The sequence below is a fragment of the Ursus arctos genome, unplaced genomic scaffold, assembly GCF_023065955.2.
Source record: "Ursus arctos isolate Adak ecotype North America unplaced genomic scaffold, UrsArc2.0 scaffold_19, whole genome shotgun sequence".
Classification (NCBI taxonomy): domain Eukaryota; kingdom Metazoa; phylum Chordata; class Mammalia; order Carnivora; family Ursidae; genus Ursus; species Ursus arctos.
In genome coordinates, this window is record NW_026622863.1 from 57,730,628 (window position 1) to 57,749,960 (window position 19,333).

Genomic DNA, 19,333 nt, shown 5'->3' on the forward strand with positions numbered 1-19,333 from the left:
AAGTCTATTTTGATCGGAGTTAAGATGGCGGAGGAGTAGGGGTCCCCTTTTTCAGCTGGTCCCCTGAGTCAAGCTGGATAGGTACCAGACCATCCTGAACACCCACGGAATCAGCCTGAGATGCAGGAAGATACATCCAGATCTCTACAAATGAACATCTCCAGTGCTGAGTATTGAGGTACAAAGCGGGGAGCTGTGAAGCCACGCACAGATACCAGAAGATAAATGGAAGGGGGAGGGAGCCACCACGTTCGGGTGCCAGGAAGCTGCAGCCACCTGCACTAGGGAGCAGGTGGACTAGTGGACCGGCACCCACAAGAGAGCAGACTGAGACCGGGGGCCAGGGAACGCACGCAACCAGTCTGAAAAACGGAGCTCTGGAGTGCACGAGAACCACACTGAAACGGAGCTCCAGAGCGTGCGGGGGTGGCTGGCGGCTGGTGGTGTTAGAAACACAAAGGAGAAGGGTGCCTGGGTGGCTCACTCATTAAGCGTCTGCCTTCGGGCTCAGGGCGTGATCCTGACATTCCTGGATCGAGCCCCACATTAGGCTCCCCCACTAGGAGCCTGCTTCTTCCTCTCCTACTCCCCCTGCTTGTGTTCCCTCTCTCGCTGACTGTCTCTCTCTGTCTAATAAATAAATAAATAAATAAATCTTTAAAAAAAAAAGAAAAGAAACACAAAGGACAGAGACGTGCCGGCCCTGGAAGTGAGGGCCGGGATGCCGGGTGTGAGGCGCACATCCCAGGACAATGTAGGGTTTAGCAGCACCAACAGAAACAGAGTTAAAGTGGCCAGAAGAGCTCAGTGGAGAGTGGACTGCGATCCCTCTGTTCTGAGACAGAGGCTGGTTTTCGGCCACTGCTGCTCTGACTCTCAGAAGAGGCACAGCAAACCACCAGGGAAAGCCACCAGAGAACAAAAGCCTGGAAATAGCGGCTCAAAGTGTGCCCATCCCCATCTCTCCCTCTCAGAGGACAGGGAGACTCTACCCAAACAGGGTTGCCTGAGAATCAGTGCGGCAGGCCCCTACCCCAGAAGGCAGGCTGAAAAATCAAGAAGCCCACATCCCTAAGGTCGCTAGAAAACAAGTGCACACTGCATGGGTCCTGGTCAATAATTTGGGCTCCGGACAACCCCACAACCTCTCCTCATCAGAATGACGAGAAGGAGAAATCCCCCCCAGCAAAGAAAAGACAATGAGTCTGTGGCCTCTGCCACAGAACTGATGGATATGGATAAAACCAAATTATCAGAAATGGAGTTCAGAGTAACAATGGTCAAGATGATGTGTAAACTTGAAAAAAATATTCACGAAAATTTTAATGAGAATATAGAATATCTAACAGTGCAAATGAGAGCAAATCTGGCAGAAATTAAAAATTCTATGAATCAAATGCAGTCAAACTAGAGGCTCTGACGGCCAGGGTGAATGAGGCGGAAGAACGTATCAGTGAATTTGAGGTTGCGTTACTAGAAGAGAAGGTTAAAACAGAAACTTGGCTCAAAAAAATCCAATCTCAAGAATGTAGGTTACAGGAGATTACTGACTCAATGAAATGTTCCAATGTCAGAATCATCAGCATCCCTGAGAGGGTGGAGAAAAACAGAGGTCTAGAAGAGATATTTGAACAAATTGTAGCTGAAAACTTCCCTAATCTAGCAAGGGAAACAGACATTTGTGTCCAAGAGGCAGAGAGGACCCCGCCCAGGCTCAACCACGACAAACCTACGCCACGTCAGGCCATAGTGCATTTCACAAATATTAGATCCAAGGATACAGTATTGAAAGCGGCAAGGGCAAAGAAATTTCCATGTACTAAGGCAAAGGTATCAGAATTACGTCAGACCTGTCTATACAGACCTGGAATGAGAGAAAGGGTGGGGGGCCATTTTTAAAGCTCTTTCAGAGAAAAACATTCAGTCAAGGATCCTTTATTCAGCAAGGCTGTCATTCAGAATTGATGGAGAAATAAAGACCTTCCAGAATAGCCAGTCACTGACCAATTTTGTAACCACGAAACCAGCCCTACAGGAGATATTAAGGGGGGTTCTATAAAAGTAAAAAGGCCCCAAGAGTGATACAGAACAGAAAGTCACAATCTATAGAAACAAAGACTTTACTGGCAACATGGCATCATTAAAATCATATCTCTCAATAATCAGTCTCAATGTAAATGCTAAATGCTCCCATAAATGCCACAGGGTTGCAGTTTGGATAAAAAGACATGACCCATCCATTTGCTGTCTACAAGAGACTCATTTTGAACCTAAAGATACATCCAGACTCAAAGTAAAGGGATGGAATACCATCTTTCATGCCAATGGACCTCAAAAGAAAGCTGGGGTAGCAATTCTCATATAAGACAGATTGGATTTTAACCTAAAGACTATAGTCAGAGACACAGAAGATCACTATATAATTCTTAAAGAATTTATCCAACACGTGGATATGACAATTATAAATATATATGCCCCCAACAGGGGAGCAGCAAGATACACAAGCCAACTCTTACCAGAATAAAGAGACATATAGATAAAAATATGTTAATAGTACGGAACCTCAACACTCCACTATCAGCAATAGATAGATCACCTACGCAGAAAATTAACAAAGAAACAAGAGCTTTGAATGCCATACTCGATGAGTTGGGCCTCATAGATATATATATAGAACACTACACCCCAGAACCAAAGAATACTCATTCTATTCTAATGTACACGGAACATTCTCAAGAATAGACCATGTTCTGGGACACAAAACAGGTCTCAACAGATACCAAAAGACTGAAATTATTCCCTGCATATTCTCAGACCACAACGCTCTGAAATTGGAACTCAACCACAAGGAAAAATTTGGAAGAAACTCAAACCCTTGGAGACTAAGAACCATCCTGCTCAAGAATGATTCGATAAACCAGGACATCGAAAATCAATTTAAACAATTTATGGAGACCAATGAGAATGAAAACACATTGGTCCAAAACCGATGGAAACTGCAAAGGCAGTACTAAGGGGAAAATACATAGCCATCCAAGCCTCACTCAAAAGAATAGAAAAATCTAAAATGCAGTTTTTATATTCTCACCTCAAGAAGCTGGAACAGCAACAGAAGAACAGGCCTAATCCACGCATGAGAAAGCAGTTGATCAAGAATAGAGCAGAATGAATTAGAAACCAGGAGTACAGTAGAGCAGATCAACAGAACTAGAAGCTGGTTCCTTGAAAGAATAAATAAAATAGACAAGCCACTGGCAAGACTTAACCAAAAGAATAGAGAAAGGACCCAAATTAATAAAATTATGAATGAAAAGGGAGAGGTCACAACCAACACCAATGAAATAGGAAGGATTATTAGAAACTTTTATCAACAGCTTTATGCCAATAAATTAAGCAACCTGGGAGAGATGGAGGCCTTCCTGGAAACGTATAAACTACCAAAACTGAAACAGGAAGAAATTGATGATTTAAACAGACCAATTAATTATGAAAAGATTGAAGCAGTGATCAAAAACCTCCCCAAAAACAAGAGTCCAGGGCCTGATGGATTCCCGGGGAAATTCTACCAAACGTTCAAAGAAGAAATAATACCTATTCTCCTAAAGCTGTTTCAAAAAATAGAAACAGAAGGAAAACTACCAAACTCATTCTATGAGGCCAATATTATCTTGATCCTCAAACCAGGCAAAGACCCCATCAAAAAGGAGAATTATAGACCAATTTTCCTGATGAATATGGATGCCAAAATTCTCAAAAAGATCCTAGCTAATAGGATCCAACAGTACATTAAAAGGATTATCCATCATGACCAAGTGGGATTCATCCGTGGGATGCAAGGGTGGTTCAACATTCGCAAATCTATCAGTGTCATAGATTTATCAACAAGAAAAAAGCCAAAATCATATGATCCTCTCAATGGATGCAGAAAAAGCATTTGACAAAATACAGCATCCTTTCCTGATTAAAACCCTTCAGAGTGTAGGGATAGAGGGTACATTTCTCAATCTCATAAAAACCATCTATGAAAAGCCTATAGCAAATATCATTCTCAATGGGGAAAAGCTGAAAGCCTTTCCCTTAAGATCAGGAACATGACAAGGATGCCCACTCATGCCATTTTTATTCAACATAGTACTAGAAGTCCTTGCAACAGCAATCAGACAACAAAAAGGGATCAAAGGTATCCAAATCAGCAAAGAAGAAGTCAAGCTGTCTCTCTTCGCAGATGACATGATACTCTATATGGAAAACCCAAAAGAATCCACTTCCAAACTACTAGAAGATATAGAGCAATTCAGTAATGTGGCGGGATACAAAATCAATGCTCAGAAATCAGTTGCATTTCTATACACGAATAATGAGACTAAAGAAAGAGAAATTAGGGAATCCATCCCATTTATAATAGCACCAAAAACCATACGTTACCTTGGCATTAACTTAACCAGAGACATTAAGGATCTATATTCTAGAAACTACAAATCACTCTTGAAAGACATTAAAGAAGACACAAAAGATGGAAAAATATTCCATGCTCATGGATCAGAAGAATTAACATAGTTAAAATGTCCATGCTACCCAGAGCAATCTACACTTTCAATGCTATCCCGATCAAAATACCGATGACATTTTTCAGTGAATTGGAACAAATAGCCCTTAATTTGTGTGGAACCAGAAAAGGCCCCGAATCACCAAAGAACTGTTGAAAAGGAAAAACAAATCTGGGGGCATCACAATGCCGGAATTTCAGCTGTACTACAAAGCTGTGATCACAAAGACAGCATGCTACTGGCACAAAAACAGACACATAGACCAATGAAACAGAATAGAGAACCCAGAAATGGACCCGCGGTTCTTTGGGCAACTAATCTTTGATAAAGCAGGAAAAAACATCTGGTGGAAAAAAGACAGTCTCTTCAATAAATGGTGCTGGGAAAATTGGACAGCTACATGCAAAAGAATGACACTTGACCACTCTCTCACACCATACACAAAGATAAAAACTCCAAATGGATGAAAGACCTTGATGTGAGACAGGAATCCATCAATATCCTAGAGGAGAGCATAGGAAGCAACCTCTACAACATCGGCCACAGCAACCTTTTTCATGACATATCTCCAAAGGCAAGAGAAACAAAAGATAAAACGAATTTGTGGGACTTCTTCAAGATAAAAAGCTTCTGCACAGCCAAGGAAACAGTCAAAAAAAGTAAGAGGCAGCCCACGGAATGGGAGAAGATATTTGCAAATGTCACTACAGATAAAAGACTGGTATCCAAGATCTACAAAGAACTTCTCAAACTCAATACACAAGAAACAAATAAACAAATCAAAAAATGGGCAGAAGATATGAACAGACACTTTTCCAATGAAGACATACAAATGACTAACAGACACATGAAAAAATGTTCAAAATCATTAGCCAACAGGGAAATTCAAATCAAAACCACACTAAGATACCACCTTACGCCAGTTAGAATGGCAAAAATAGACAAGGCAAGAAACAACAATTGCTGGAGAGGATGTGGAGAAAGGGGATCCCTCCTACATTGTTGGTGGGAGTGCAAGTTGGTACAGCCACTCTGGAAAACAGTGTGGAGGTCCCTTAAAAAGTTAAAAATTGAGCTACTCTATGACCCAGCCATTGCACTACTGGGTATTTACCCCAAAGATACAGACGTAGTGAAGAGACGTGCCATATGCACCCCAATGTTCATAGCAGCATTGTCCACAATAGCTAAATTGTGGAAGGAGCCGAGATGCCCTTCAACAGACGACTGGATTAAGAAGCTGTGGTCCCTATATACAATGGAATATTACTCAGCTATCAGAAAGAACAATTTCTCAACATTTGCTGCAACATGGACGGCACTGGAGGAGATAATGCTACGTGAAATAAGTCAAGCAGAGAAAGACTATTTCATATGGTTTCTCTCATCTATGGAACATAAGAACTAGGAAGATCGGTAGGAGAAGAAAGGGCTGGTGATTGGTAGTAAGGAGGGCACATATTGCATGGTGCACTGGGTGTTATATGCAACTAATCAATAATGGAACTTTACATCAAAAACCAGGGATGTACTGTATGGTGACTAACATAATATAATAAAAAATATTATTATAAAAAAATAAAGAAAGAAAAAGTAAAATAAAGTAAAAAAAGTCTATTTTATCTGAAATAATTTTGCTTTGGTCAGAATTTCTCTGCCATATTCCTCACCTTCTTTACTTTCAGCCTTTATCTTTCTATTTTGAGTCAATCTTTTGAAAACTGTCAAATAGCTCAGTTTTATTTTGTTATGCCAGGCCAACAGCCTTTTCCTTTGAACTGGAGAACCGAGTTCAGTTATGGTGAGTGACTTACCACAATGTCATCTTGTCCTGTTTATTTTCCTTCTTTGTCTGTTTCTTCCCCTCCCCTTTCTTTCCTCGACTATTTTTTTTATTAAGTGTTAGTCTCTGTTTTAGTTTTCTATAAGTAAATTATGATGTTTCGCACTGTGAATTTATTTTTATTATATTGCTTGGGATTTATTGGTATATCTGAATTTGAGCTATTTTTCTTCAAATATGATATAGCTTATACTTCTCTCCTTCTTTCCCTTCTTTATGGAAGGTTAATGTAAAGAAATGCAGGAACTTCTCCCTCTACCCACTGTATTTTTTCAATATTTCTTTCTTATTTTCCATATCTTTGTCTCTCTATGCCACATTCCAGGTAATTATTTCCGTTCAATTTGACAGTTCATTTATTCTCTCTGTGGCTGTGTTAACCTGCGAAGTTTATGATATTGTTTCTTTTATTTGGAGAAGCTCTGTGGGCCCCTTTTCTAAAGCATCTTGAGAATTTGATTGTCCTTTGTCTTTTAATCATTTTTCTAATGCTCTGTTTTATCCCTTTTGATATATGAGACACTTGCTTTAAACTTTTTGAATATATGATTTCTACTAACATATTCATGGCGTTTTGGTTCCTCATTTTTTTAAATATGAGCTCATATTCCTTGGTTCCTTTTAAAGAGGAATCCTTTGGGGATTTAAATGTGTCCCCCAAGAAAGAATTTTCATTTTCCTCTTCCAGACAACAGGACGGTGCCATAAATCTGGAATCACTCTAAACTAAGTTTTTGTCTCTGGGTTTATTGGGCTATATATATATATTAGGATTTCACTGTTCCAATCCAAGTGGTCACTAGATATCAGGGGAGAATTTTTGTTTTAATTCTTCTCAGAGCCAAGGACAAAATAAGGCAATCATCCCTACTATCTCCTTCTGCATAGCAGGGTATTTAATCTCTACTTGATCCACTGACGATTGAGCACATGAGGAGTTTAGGCCATTTGCGGGGGGCTCTGATTCACTCTCCCACCCTTCTCAGGGTCCAGGCCTTATCTCTTTGACCACCATGTATACAGCCCATTGAAAGCAGCTCTAAACTTTGGGATAGATAGATATCTTGGTAAGAGCAAATATGAGCTCGAGTACTCCCTTCACTTGCTAGTCTGTACAGAAATTTCTTATGAGTTATGATGCAAAGCAATGCCATCCATTCATTTTCCACATCTCAAACATGCATTGAAACTGCCAGTGTGTGTGTGTGTGTGTGTGTGTGTTAGGGAACATTTTTAGATTTTTTTGTATCATTTTGTATCATAGTAACATTATTATCTAGTATACTGTATATCTAGTATTTTATATATACTTTTCACTCTTAGGTACACAGACACACATACACATACATGAATCCTCACCATTAAACTTAGTTCCTATAGAAAATGAAAGAGAATTTTTTTTTTTGCCTTTTTATTTTATGTGTTGGCTAATGTCAGCTTGCTTTGCCAACATGCAACTTGAAACTTTTATTCAGATGCAAAAAACAGTTCAAATATTATCAAAGAAAACCTACCAAACTGTTCAACTGTTCAAACACTAGTACTTAAGTGGAAACATGAATTATAAGCTGATCAAACCCCTACTGGATTTTCAAGCATAACATCTAGCCAAATTTCACACCCCACTCCAACATATATTTAAACACAGCTGTAACCCTTACTAAAATAAAATTACCTTTGAAAGCTTTCAGAGGGAATATAGTCATTTAAAATAAACACCTTTTAAAACTGAGTTAAGATCTTTAGTTGAGACTTTTTTTACTACAATCAGCAGCCCAACGTGGGGCTCGATCCCAGGACCCTGAGAGACCATGACCTAAGAGGAAGGCAGACACTTAACCAACTGAGCCATCCAGGCGCCCCTACGATCAGCCTTTCCAACAAAGATTGCTGTTTTATAAACTGTATTTAAAGTGTTGTTTATTTAGATGGTGGTGAATCCTTTAATTTCCTGTTCACTTATATGCCTTCAGGCTCAAATATTTAATAATTTTTTTTTCTCAAACACATCATTCCATCCTTTTCCTGTCTTTCCTCCTTTTTCTACATGGCTACTGACCTTCCTGCTGAAAGCTAGGTGTAGAGCAGGCTTTTATCTTAATTGCTAGCTAATTTTAGCATCTTTAAACTTTCATACCTCAAACTCCTTTGCACTATATTTTGGTTTTGCTACTTCTTTTCCATTAGTTTAGAGAGCTTAATTCAATTAAGAAATAGACCATGGCTTGTACTATATTATGTATCTTCCTGTCTTCACAGCCAATTAGAAAAAAAAAATAGGGGTGGGGATAGGGGAAAAAAACAGAAAAAGTGGGACAAATAAACAAAATTATGTCATAGAATGTAATTCAGTATAAATGGACCAAAATCTTTGGTTTCAAAGGAAAAGATTGTTAGGCTGGAATAAGAAAATAGAGTAATAGGTCTTTTCAAGAGATCCAAGATTCTGTGTTTTATATCAGGATACAAAGAAGTTGAAAGTTAAGGGGTATAAATATAGGATATAGTAGAAATTCTAGCAAAAGCAAAATAGCTGTAGTAACACTGATTTCAGACAAAACAGACTTTAAGGAAAAACAGTACTATAGATATACTGTTACTAATCACTTACAACCCAGCTGGCTGCACTTTCAGATTTTCCTTTGTAATCAAAGACAGATGACTATGAGGAGGGAGACTCTGTTCTACTCTGTTCTCTCCTGCTTAGCATGCTGAGCACTTCTCTCTTCCCTGGCAACACATGTGGCAAAACGTGACTTTGAAGGGAATGAAAAGCCCTTCATTAGGCTGTGACTAAGATGACGTGGTTCGTTTCTATTTAAAGTGTGGTTCTCAGACCAATAGCATCAATTTTACCTGAGAACTTGTTAGAAAGACAGAATCTTACACCCAACTTCAGATTTATTGAATCAGAATCTGTGTTTTATTAAGATTTCCGGGTGATTCCTATGCCTGTTAAAGTCTGAAAGGCACTGCTGTAGTGCATCTTTCCAGAGAATTCCACAATGTCAATAGAGAAGTGGGATTTTTCCCTTTGTTTTCCTCTTGAACTCTGTGAACATTATCTTCTTTGAGACTTTTTGAAAGTAATGGGTTAGTGATTTCAAAATCTGGAGGATACTACTACCTGAATATGAATATTCCCCAAAAGTGTATGGTCAACAAGGAATGCAAATAAAATCACATATAATCCATGCCTTCAGCATTTCTAGGAGAAGGGGAGGGACTATCTGTTGCAGGAAAAAAAAAATCACTAAATACCAAAAGATAAAAGAGTGGTTGAAATGGAAGATAGGCAACTGATGTCCAAATTATATATAACTATCATCTCTTAAAAACAAAACAGAACCACTACAATGGCACAGAACTAAAAAATAGAATCCAAGAAAGTAAGAATTCAAGAATACCATCAACAAAATCTCAACCTATTAACTTACATAGGCATTGGTAGTATATTTTGTGAGTATATGGGCTCCAATATTCTGCCTCACCTTCCCCTGACATCTTTTTTTCCTTCCCTAGGTGAACACCAAAATGTTGATTTCAGTTGTGACAAAATTTACCAACTGCAACATTTTTCAGACAGATGAAATAAACACTCTGTTTCTGTCATTCTAGCTTCTATGATTATCAATCAATTGATCAGAGGTTCTCAATAAACAAAAGGAAAATTATATCATTAATAAGTAAATCTGACAGAAGAAATGGATATAACAGACAAAATACCACACAGGGAGGTGCTTTGGAAACAATAAAACCCTAGAAGAATAAAGCATAATTTTGTAAGTACAGCTGACCCTACTGCTTAGACATTGCCAGATTTCCTCTTTGAATTTTATTACTAACTCAAAAACCAGAGAAAACCAGGACATTGTGTTAAAATAGTTTAGCCTATTATTATCTTCAGTTGCTGGCACTTAATAGGCACCAAACAAATATTTGTTGAAAGAAGTATTGAAAAAATAAAATATGCTCAACATGTTCATTTGCCTTTAACTTGACGACTATTATGGCTGAGCCCCTCATTCCCTATGGGGAAGAATGCTCTTAGAAGGGTAAAATTTTTTGTTCTCAAAACTTCCATAGCAATTCCTTTCAGTACAGAAATCTTAACAGCAAAAATCTGCCTTTTAAACTCTCAGCAGAAGAAAAAAATACAACTTCAAAGAGTTATTGAAAATTTAAGGAAGATAAGTTTTTACTATATAATAATATAGTTTATTAGAATATAGGCTCTCAGAACTAGTTTAAATCATGGCTTTGCCAGTTGGCACTACATGACTTTGAGCAATTTATTGATCACTCTGTGCCTCAATTGCATCCTTTGTAAATAGAAGGTGATCAAAATAATACATATAATAACATGTATAATAATACATATCTCACTGACTATTGTAAGGATTAGATGAGATAATTCAGGCAAGGCAAAGACCACTGGTTGTCTACTCTTTATTTCATTTTCCCACTTTGTTCCCAATTTTGGGGTGGTGTGATAGTAATGTTTAGGATAACTAGGTGTAAAAGAGCTGGGTTGGGGTTCTGAGAAGTTCCTTGAAAGGGAGGTCAATTCAGCTTGCCTGTACCTTTCATGAGGATGGATGAAGATGGGATGGCTGGGATGAGGATGTGATGACTGAAGTTGAAGGAGTCATCTTGCAACCACGAGAGGGAAAGAGAGGACAGGAGCAAACCCCTCAGATGTGATATGCTGACAACAAATTCCAGCCACCAAGTATCTTGGTACTTTTGGCTACATGAGAAAAATAAGCCCCCCTCATTTTTAGCTACATTTCTATTTTATGTAGCTGAATGCTAACACACCTGATAAGCTTTTCACATTGTACCCGGACACACTAAGCATTTAATAAATCTTAGATATTATTATTAACAATAACAAAGGTTGAAATTCACATCCATTTAATACTAATGGAAAGTTTCCATTTTTGGAAAATTATTTGCTTTTCTTATCGTTATCTGATTAGCTTTCACTTTAAAAAGTTCTTCTAATTCGGGGCGCCTGGGTGGCACAGCGGTTAAGCGCCTGCCTTCGGCTCAGGGCGTGATCCCGGTGTTATGGGATCGAGCCCCACATCAGGCTCTTCAGCTATGAGCCTACTTCTTCCTCTCCCGCTCCCCCTGCTTGTGTTCCTGCTCTCGCTGGCTGTCTCTATCTCTGTCAAATAGATAAATAAAATCTTTAAAAAAAAAAAGTTCTTCTAATTAAAAAAACAATCAAAAACGATCTCAGACCCCTACCTCTAAATTCTAAAATGAGATGTAGTAATAGATACTCTTCACTGAACACTTAATTTAATCCAGGGTCTACACTTGTTCTGTGTACCCCTTCCCTCCTAATCTACACAACAGCTCTCACAGGAGGTATTATCTCCCTCATACTGCACTGGGAACTAAAACCCAAAAATGCTAAGTAATTTTCTCGTGGCCACACTTCTATTAAAGGAAAGACTCATCCAATTCCTTATGAGTCTGACTCCAAAGCTCATTTTCTTAGTGATCACATACTAACCATTACAGTCTGTTGTAAATTATTTTGGTTAGGGATAATACAGAAAGGCAAATAAAGTCTGAAAGGGGCACATTGTGCCAAGGAACTCCTGGAAAAACCTCCTTTGCAGGCTAGAAGTGTTCAGGGCCATTCTTTATATAACAATTCTTCCTTTTTCTGGGAAAAACATGGATGTCATGAACTGTTTCTCTGGAGACGATGGTGTTGCAGTTTTAGACCATTCTACTCCCAGAAGATAATCACATGAGTAAAAACAGCAAGAAGTGAGAGGGAGTTAAAAAGCCTGAGATGGTCTTCAAAATCTTTCTACCTTGCTCTAGTGGTCCTCAAATGTTACTGTGCATCAGAATTTCCTGGAAGGTTTGTTAAACACAGAGTGCTGGGCCCCACCCCCAGATTTTCTGAGTAACTAAGTATGGGCTGAAGTCTGAGAAACTGTATTTCTAACAATATTCCATGTTGCACTTATGTTGCTGATGGAGAAGATAAGAAAGATGGGAAGTGAGTTAGTACAGGTGGTGATTAAATATGTTGATCAGGGTAAGCCCTTAATGTTTGAGTTAAGACTTGGTGGGAGTAGTAGGTCGTGGTCCATATTGTTTGGACTTTTTTTTTTTCCTTTTTAGAATTTTTTAAAAGGATTGATTTATTTATTTGAGAAAGAGAGAGCACGTGTGCACATGAGATAGAGAGAAAGAGAGAGTGAGCAAGTGCATGAGTGCAGGGGAGGGGCAGAGGGAGAGGGAGAAGCAGACTCCACGCTGATCAGGGAGCCCAATGACATGGGGCTCGATCCCAGGACCCCAACATCATGACCTGAGCCAAAGGCAGATGCTTAATACACTGAGCCACCTAGTTACCCCTTGTCTGGACTTTAGGAATAACTTAAGGAAAGAGACTTCACCAGCAAAGGGTTAAGAAATCTCTGTAATTAATGTGTGATTATTACTTAATGCAATCTCACGCATAAATAAAAAGCAACACTGTTTAAAAAACCATTTTGACTGATGTTTGTTTCTTGAAATTCTGAATTATTCAATCAAGGCCTTACAAATAGAAGCCATTAATTAATTTAGGATCTGCAAAGAAAAAAGCTCTTTGACAAGGAATTCCAATAAACAGACATATTGTTAAAATTTATGACTTGATAAATTTAATATGAGACTTTTAAAATTCACCTCAGCTATAGAGTTCATAAACTGTTCCTGAAATCATGGCTTCACTTTGATGACACCTCACTCTTGTAGAGCTGGGAATATTGTTGACAAGCTGGAAATCGCCTATGCAAAAATATTCTTGAGTTCCATAAGTTGTTCTAGCAAATGATTGAATCCAAGGAGGAGGTCGTGGGAATTTCTGATTTGTACCCTGCAAAAAGGAGGTAGTTCTAGTCCAAGGAAGTTAAAGTGGGATTTTAAGATTGGTAGCAAAGGAAGAACTTCAGGTAACATTCTGTCTCACCTGACAGATAATCTCTGAGTCAAACCAAACAAATAAACAACAACCCCAAATCTTAAATGCTGCCTGAGAAGATGTGTAATAGTGGAGAATGGAGGATGGGTCAGAACAAAGAAAACAGACAGCTCTTAAAGGCACTAGCTAGAGAATCATAAGTGCTTACCTTGTCCCCTAGAAAGTGTTACTTTCTCAGCTTGTTTTGATATTTCGGCTGCCCAGCTTCATGGCTACAGGCTCCTCTTGGCCCTATCCTTGAACCAGTTCTTACTTGAGTCCAAAATAAGCTGTTCTCTCACTGAGCACTGAGGTATCCTTATTGCTTGCCCACTAGCCTTGCACTAACAGTTTCTTGACTTACCACACGTCTGAGCCAGTCTTTACAAGTTCCCAACTACCTCAGTTTTTGTAGGATTGTTTGTGGGGTTTGGTGGTCTGCTTGGCTTTTGCAGTCCTGATGGCAGAGTTTCTACATGTAAATGTCAGCCCAAGGGTTGGACCTATTACCTACTGAGAGACCAGCTTAATTCTGACATCTTGCTTGCTATGTTCACCAAAATCAAAAGAACTGGGAATCCTCATTACTGCATCCTGTACTTTAGTCAGAACACCAGCTTGTTAGATCTCTTGCCAGACAGGTACTGGAATATCACCTACTATACAAAAGAAAACCTACATTTAGGGATGAGAGGATGAAAAACAGTAATCCTTTAATGAAAGGCAATACTAAAACGTTAGGTATATTGGGAAGAACATGATGCATAGCTGTGACTGTGGAAACGATACAGAACCACCTCTGTCAGGCAGAACAGCATGTCCCTTCTGGCAGGATCTAGATTGGATTGAAGACACTAAGGCAGACAATGTGGTAGAAACTTTCCCCTACCCTGAGGTAAGGCACAGCTTTGAGAAAAGGCAGAAGAGAGCTGAGAATGAGGATGATGGTAAGAACTCACATTTGCAAGAGGCAGGTACTTTACATTGTTTTATTGAACGATCACGAAGTCTTACAAGGTAGAATTATGCCAGGCACTATGCATTCCTCAAAGCAACATTAGAGGGAAGCTACTTGTGAAATAATAAGAAATACTGATATTGTTCTCTGCCCCTGGTTCTTGACACAGAGCTCCTAAGACCTTTGTAATTTTCTTAGTGGTAGATGCATCTGACACAGAGTTCCTAAATCTCTTGGAATTTCCTGGGTGATGGGAACTTATTTTGTTCTAATGAGGTGACTCTTGGTGGGCTCATGGATAGGGGCCTACTCATCAGAAACAACAAGCCAGGGGTGCCTGGGTGGCTCAATTGGTTAAGCATCTGACTCTTCATTTTGGCTCAGGGCATGATCTCAGGGTAGTGGGATCAAGTTCCAAGTCATGCTTGAGATTCTCTGCCCCTCCCGCCCTGTGTGCTTGCTCTCTCTCTTACTCTTTCTCTCCAAAATAAATAAATAAATCTTTAAAAAAGAAAGAAACACCAGGCCATGACTTAAAGCTCAGAATGTTAAGCTCTACCCTCTATTTTCTGGAGAGGGACGAGGAGCTGGAAATGAAGTTAATAATCAATCATGCCTCTGTAATGAAACTTCCATAAAAACCCCAATGGTATGGGGTTCAGAGAACTTCCAAGTTGGTGAACACATCTACAGGCCAGATGCGTGGTGCACCCCAACTCCACGGGGACAGAAGCTCCTGCACTCAAGACCCTTCTAGATCTTGTTCTATGTATTTCTTCATCTGGCTGTTTATGTTTGTCTATTTCCCTTAGCATATTCTTTACTACATACTAACTCCATAAAATATTCTTGAGTTCCATAAGCTGTTCTAGCAAATGATTGAATCCAAGGAGGAGGTCGTGGGAATTTCTGATTTGTACCCAATGTGGACAGAAATTGTGGATAAATTGGGGACCTGCTACCTGCAACTGGCATTTGAAATGGGGGTGGACAGTCTTATGGGACTGAGCCCTTAACCTGTGGGGTCTGTACAAACTCTGGTTAGTGTCAGAATTGAATTGAATTGAATTGTAAGACACCCAGCTGGTATTGAAGAATTGGTTGGTGTGGGAAAAATCACATCCCGCACCTGGTGTCTGAAGAATTGTATGTGAGAGTAAAAGCAACAAGGAGTTTTTCCTATAGCACTATTATAACCTCCATACCTTCATTTGAAATAGAGACCAAAAAAAAAAAAAAAAAATGATGCTCAGAGAGATCTACCACTTGTCCCCAGCCCTGGGACCACTAATGCAGGATGTGACCCAAATGAAAAAGCTTGAACCCCTTCTTTGAACTTCTTCTTCTCCCCTGCCCTTCCCCTCTCCCTTTTCATCCTCCTGCCCTTTGTCCAGTAGTCATGACATTTTTGTCACGTGCCTCCTAAAATCTTCAGATATCTATCTGCTTTTCCCTATTATTATCACCATGGAATCTATTCTTTCTCATTGCCTTCCTGAACATGAAATTGCCAGCTAGCTAGTGTGCTCGCCCCATGCAGTGCCTCCCTGGCTCCATGATAAAACTATGAACGTGCGAATCTAATGAGTTTGCTCCTTTCCTTAAGTTCTTTCATGATGCTCCACTGTCTTTATCACAGAGTCCAAACTCATTTAAATGGCAATCCAGGTCCCTCATGGAGTGGTCCCTGCCCTCATTGCTCCTTAAACCCCAGCTCTCAGTGTGTGTGTATGTACGAGCATATGCACAGACACATGCACGTGTACACGTGTGCCTACACACACATATGCACACGTCCACAAAGCTTTTTCAACCAGAATACCTGCAGGTGATCTCTCAATGAACAAGCCACTTCCATGGCTCTATATGTTCCAGCTAAAAAGACTCTATCTGGTTCCATAGCACTTGTCAAGATTTTATTCAAAGGGAACTTTCCATGAATTACCTAGACTGGAAGACATGTTCTGCTCTCTTCTCCCACTGAGTTTAGTGCATTTCTCTATAACTTTAGGTCTTATCACATCACTATAATTAATTTCTCCATTAAAGTCTGACTCTGTTTTTCACCTACTAGACTCTAGGTTCCTCAAAGCCATATGCTATGTTTTCATTATTTTTGTATTCTCAGTAATTGTGACTGATTCTAGCGTACAGTAATTTTTCAATAAATATTTGAAGAATGGATTAATGGAAAAATGGACAGACGAATGAATGAGAGGCAGGATAGCACAATTAGGGGTAATTTGGGGACAAAGCAGACCTTGAATTTGGGACCCAGCTCTTCTATATGACTTTGGATAAGTCACTTAACCCTTTTAAGTCCTCTAATATATAAAATTTGTACAATCGGGGAAATAGTACTACCTAACTCATAGGAAATGACAAAGATTAAATGAAATAATATATATAAAGCACATAACACAATCATGGCATGTAGAAAGTATTAAGTGCTAAGTATTTTTATTATGAATAGGGATAACTTAGCTCCAGTGACAAATGTATTACACACATACAGATTGAACAAAAATTACTAAAGAGAGAGAGAAGGCTGCTGGAAGAAGAGGAACCCAAAATTTTCTTTGGAAAGAAAAAGGAAGACAAGTTGGAGAAAAGATGAAATCTGGAAAAGTTTTCTGAGGCTTTGCAGTTAACCACCTGATATCACCGCTTGAAGCCATTGTTAAGCAGTACACTGGAAATGAGAATGGGTTGAGGCATTGCTTTTGTCTAAATAAGCAAGGTTATCCTTTCATAGCAAACCAAATCAAAAGGAATACTTCTGAATTTTATCATAAATAATATTTCTTTCTCTAAAGAGTACTGAGATTAAGCATTCCAGAGTACTTGATCTTCATGAGAACAAAATAAAGATATGCCACATTTTATTCCTACATTTTCATAAAATTTTTATACATATAATGGTTAAACTTCCAGAGCGGTCATGTTCTGTTGGCCTAATTGCTAAAATGATTGCAAGCCACTTGTGAGTAAAATTATGCCAAATGTCTTCAACCATTTTATGTCTCTAAGCTACATTCACAAGGATAAGAATATTTATAGCTACCCTCTAGTTCAAATACATTGTAAACGTAAATGCTTCAAAGTTAGTAACAGTGACACCAGCTAGAAATGAGCAACAAAACTTAAGTTTCATTATCTCCATTTCTTTCCTCTAACCTATGAATCAACAACATTTATTTCGTATTAAGTATACATTCATTTTCTTCTTTTCATTCACCTGTCTCTTTCTGACAATGGTCATACCTATTCATGCTCCAAGAATTCTCATGAGGCAATGTCTTCAATTACATCCTGATGAGAATGGCTTTGGCAATGGATCAAATGCAAGATCACAAACGTAAGAACATGATGAATGAACATTATTATATTTTACAACAATGTTTCCCAGCAGGGAACATTTTTTTTAAATGGCCTTCCGTTAAAACATACACACACAAACACACATACACACATAGACACATTTCAAGAACTTTTCCCTGTTTCATTATTCGTTAGATGTCTCTTGATAACCAGATGCTTAAGATGAAAGGGACAATATGCTGACTAGAGATCCTACCCCTAACCCAATAACCACTGTTCACTCACCAGCTTATATTAACCAGGGTAGAGTGAGTCTCACTTAAAGAATGTCGGCTATACTATGCTCCGTAAACATCACCCTGTGACATTATATATAGGGCATACAAGGACATAATATAGGGCAAACAAGTTGCTTCTTAAACCATATTCTAACTCTTAAAACATCTCTCACTAATAGTCTACATTCAGTGAGTCAGTAAAACAAGCAGAAAAGTGAGGGAAAATAATCTCAATATAAATAGGTATATTACACTGTGAATGAGAGCAACAAATACTAATGGTCTGATTAAATTCTCAGCTTTCCAGAAATTTTTGCATGTCATGAAATGACAAATTCCTTGACTTACAGTTATCCTCAGTAATGAATAAATGATAGAATATTTGAGAGTGAGTACAAATGAGAGACTAAATGAGAATATTGAAAACCATGAATAATCCAAAAAGAGTTTAAATTAGGTCTAGACATACACAAATCCCTGCCCACTTGTATTTATTGACTGGCTTTTACTACAACTGCCTCTTCTTCTACCCCAGCATTCTTTACCTGGGTATTATTTACATGCTTAGAGTTTTTGCTCCTATGATCTTCCCTGGACCAATTTAACACTCCTTAGGCACAGCACAAACAGAATTCTATTACCCTTTCTCTGTTCTATCAGCACCTCCTAAAATTCTACTCCCAAACTAGACATTCTATGGACAATGGGAGGATGCAAATGCTTAATATTCTATAACCTAAATAAACCAATTGTATTTAACCCAGAATTTTTATATAAATACTATTCAGACCCAGAAACCTTTACTTAGCATGCTTTCATTTGACAGTTCGGAAAATTGCAACTCATAATGATGTTAAGTGACCACCAAAGAAGTGCCTCATATTGGCATCTAGCAATAATCCAGAAATATTAAATAAATAGTTCTTCTCCAAATATTATTAAGGGCAGGTGATAAAGGTAACCTGATATAAGAATTATCCTCCGAGATCTGTGTGTCAAGCTCAGTTCTAAACATTTTTTTGTTTACTAATTTACTTACTCTTCAGAACACGCCTGAGTGGTAGGTCTTATTATCTCTCCCCTTCCACAGAGGTGGAAACTGAGACACAGAGGGTTAGGTAACCCCAGTCACAAAGCACAGCTGGTAAGGCAGTCTGCTTCATAGTCTACACTCTTTTTTTTTTTCACTCTTCACTCTTACTCACCCCAACATGGTGTTTGTGTCATCAATGGATGACTTTTATTCTATTAGTCCACAGATGCCCCTCAAAAACAAAATAAACAAACACAAAAACTACACTAAGGATTAGACACTCACAAAGAATTCTCACATGGTATCTCTGTTAAATATCAGAATTATATTGGAATATCACTGTCAGAGCAAGAAGGATACGTGTAAGAACATAC

At 38.7% G+C, this 19,333-nt stretch overlaps 1 protein-coding gene across 7 annotated transcripts in view; it reads right to left on the bottom strand.

The window, feature by feature from the left end:
- LOC113269421 (NADPH oxidase 4) overlaps positions 1 to 19,333 on the bottom strand; it is a 173,201-nt gene that overhangs the window by 29,719 nt on the left and 124,149 nt on the right. The window contains exon 14 of one of the 7 annotated variants that reach the window (XM_057314593.1): positions 6,466 to 13,285. The exons of 4 other annotated variants lie outside the window; for them this stretch is intronic. In XM_057314593.1, coding sequence (XP_057170576.1) covers positions 13,198 to 13,285 — 88 coding nt within the window. In that variant the 3' untranslated portion in view covers positions 6,466 to 13,197. Of the gene's footprint in view, positions 1 to 6,465; positions 13,286 to 14,346; positions 19,221 to 19,333 lie in introns of those variants that run through there. 2 more of the 7 variants (XM_048215793.2, XM_057314597.1) reach the window with 2 other exon arrangements.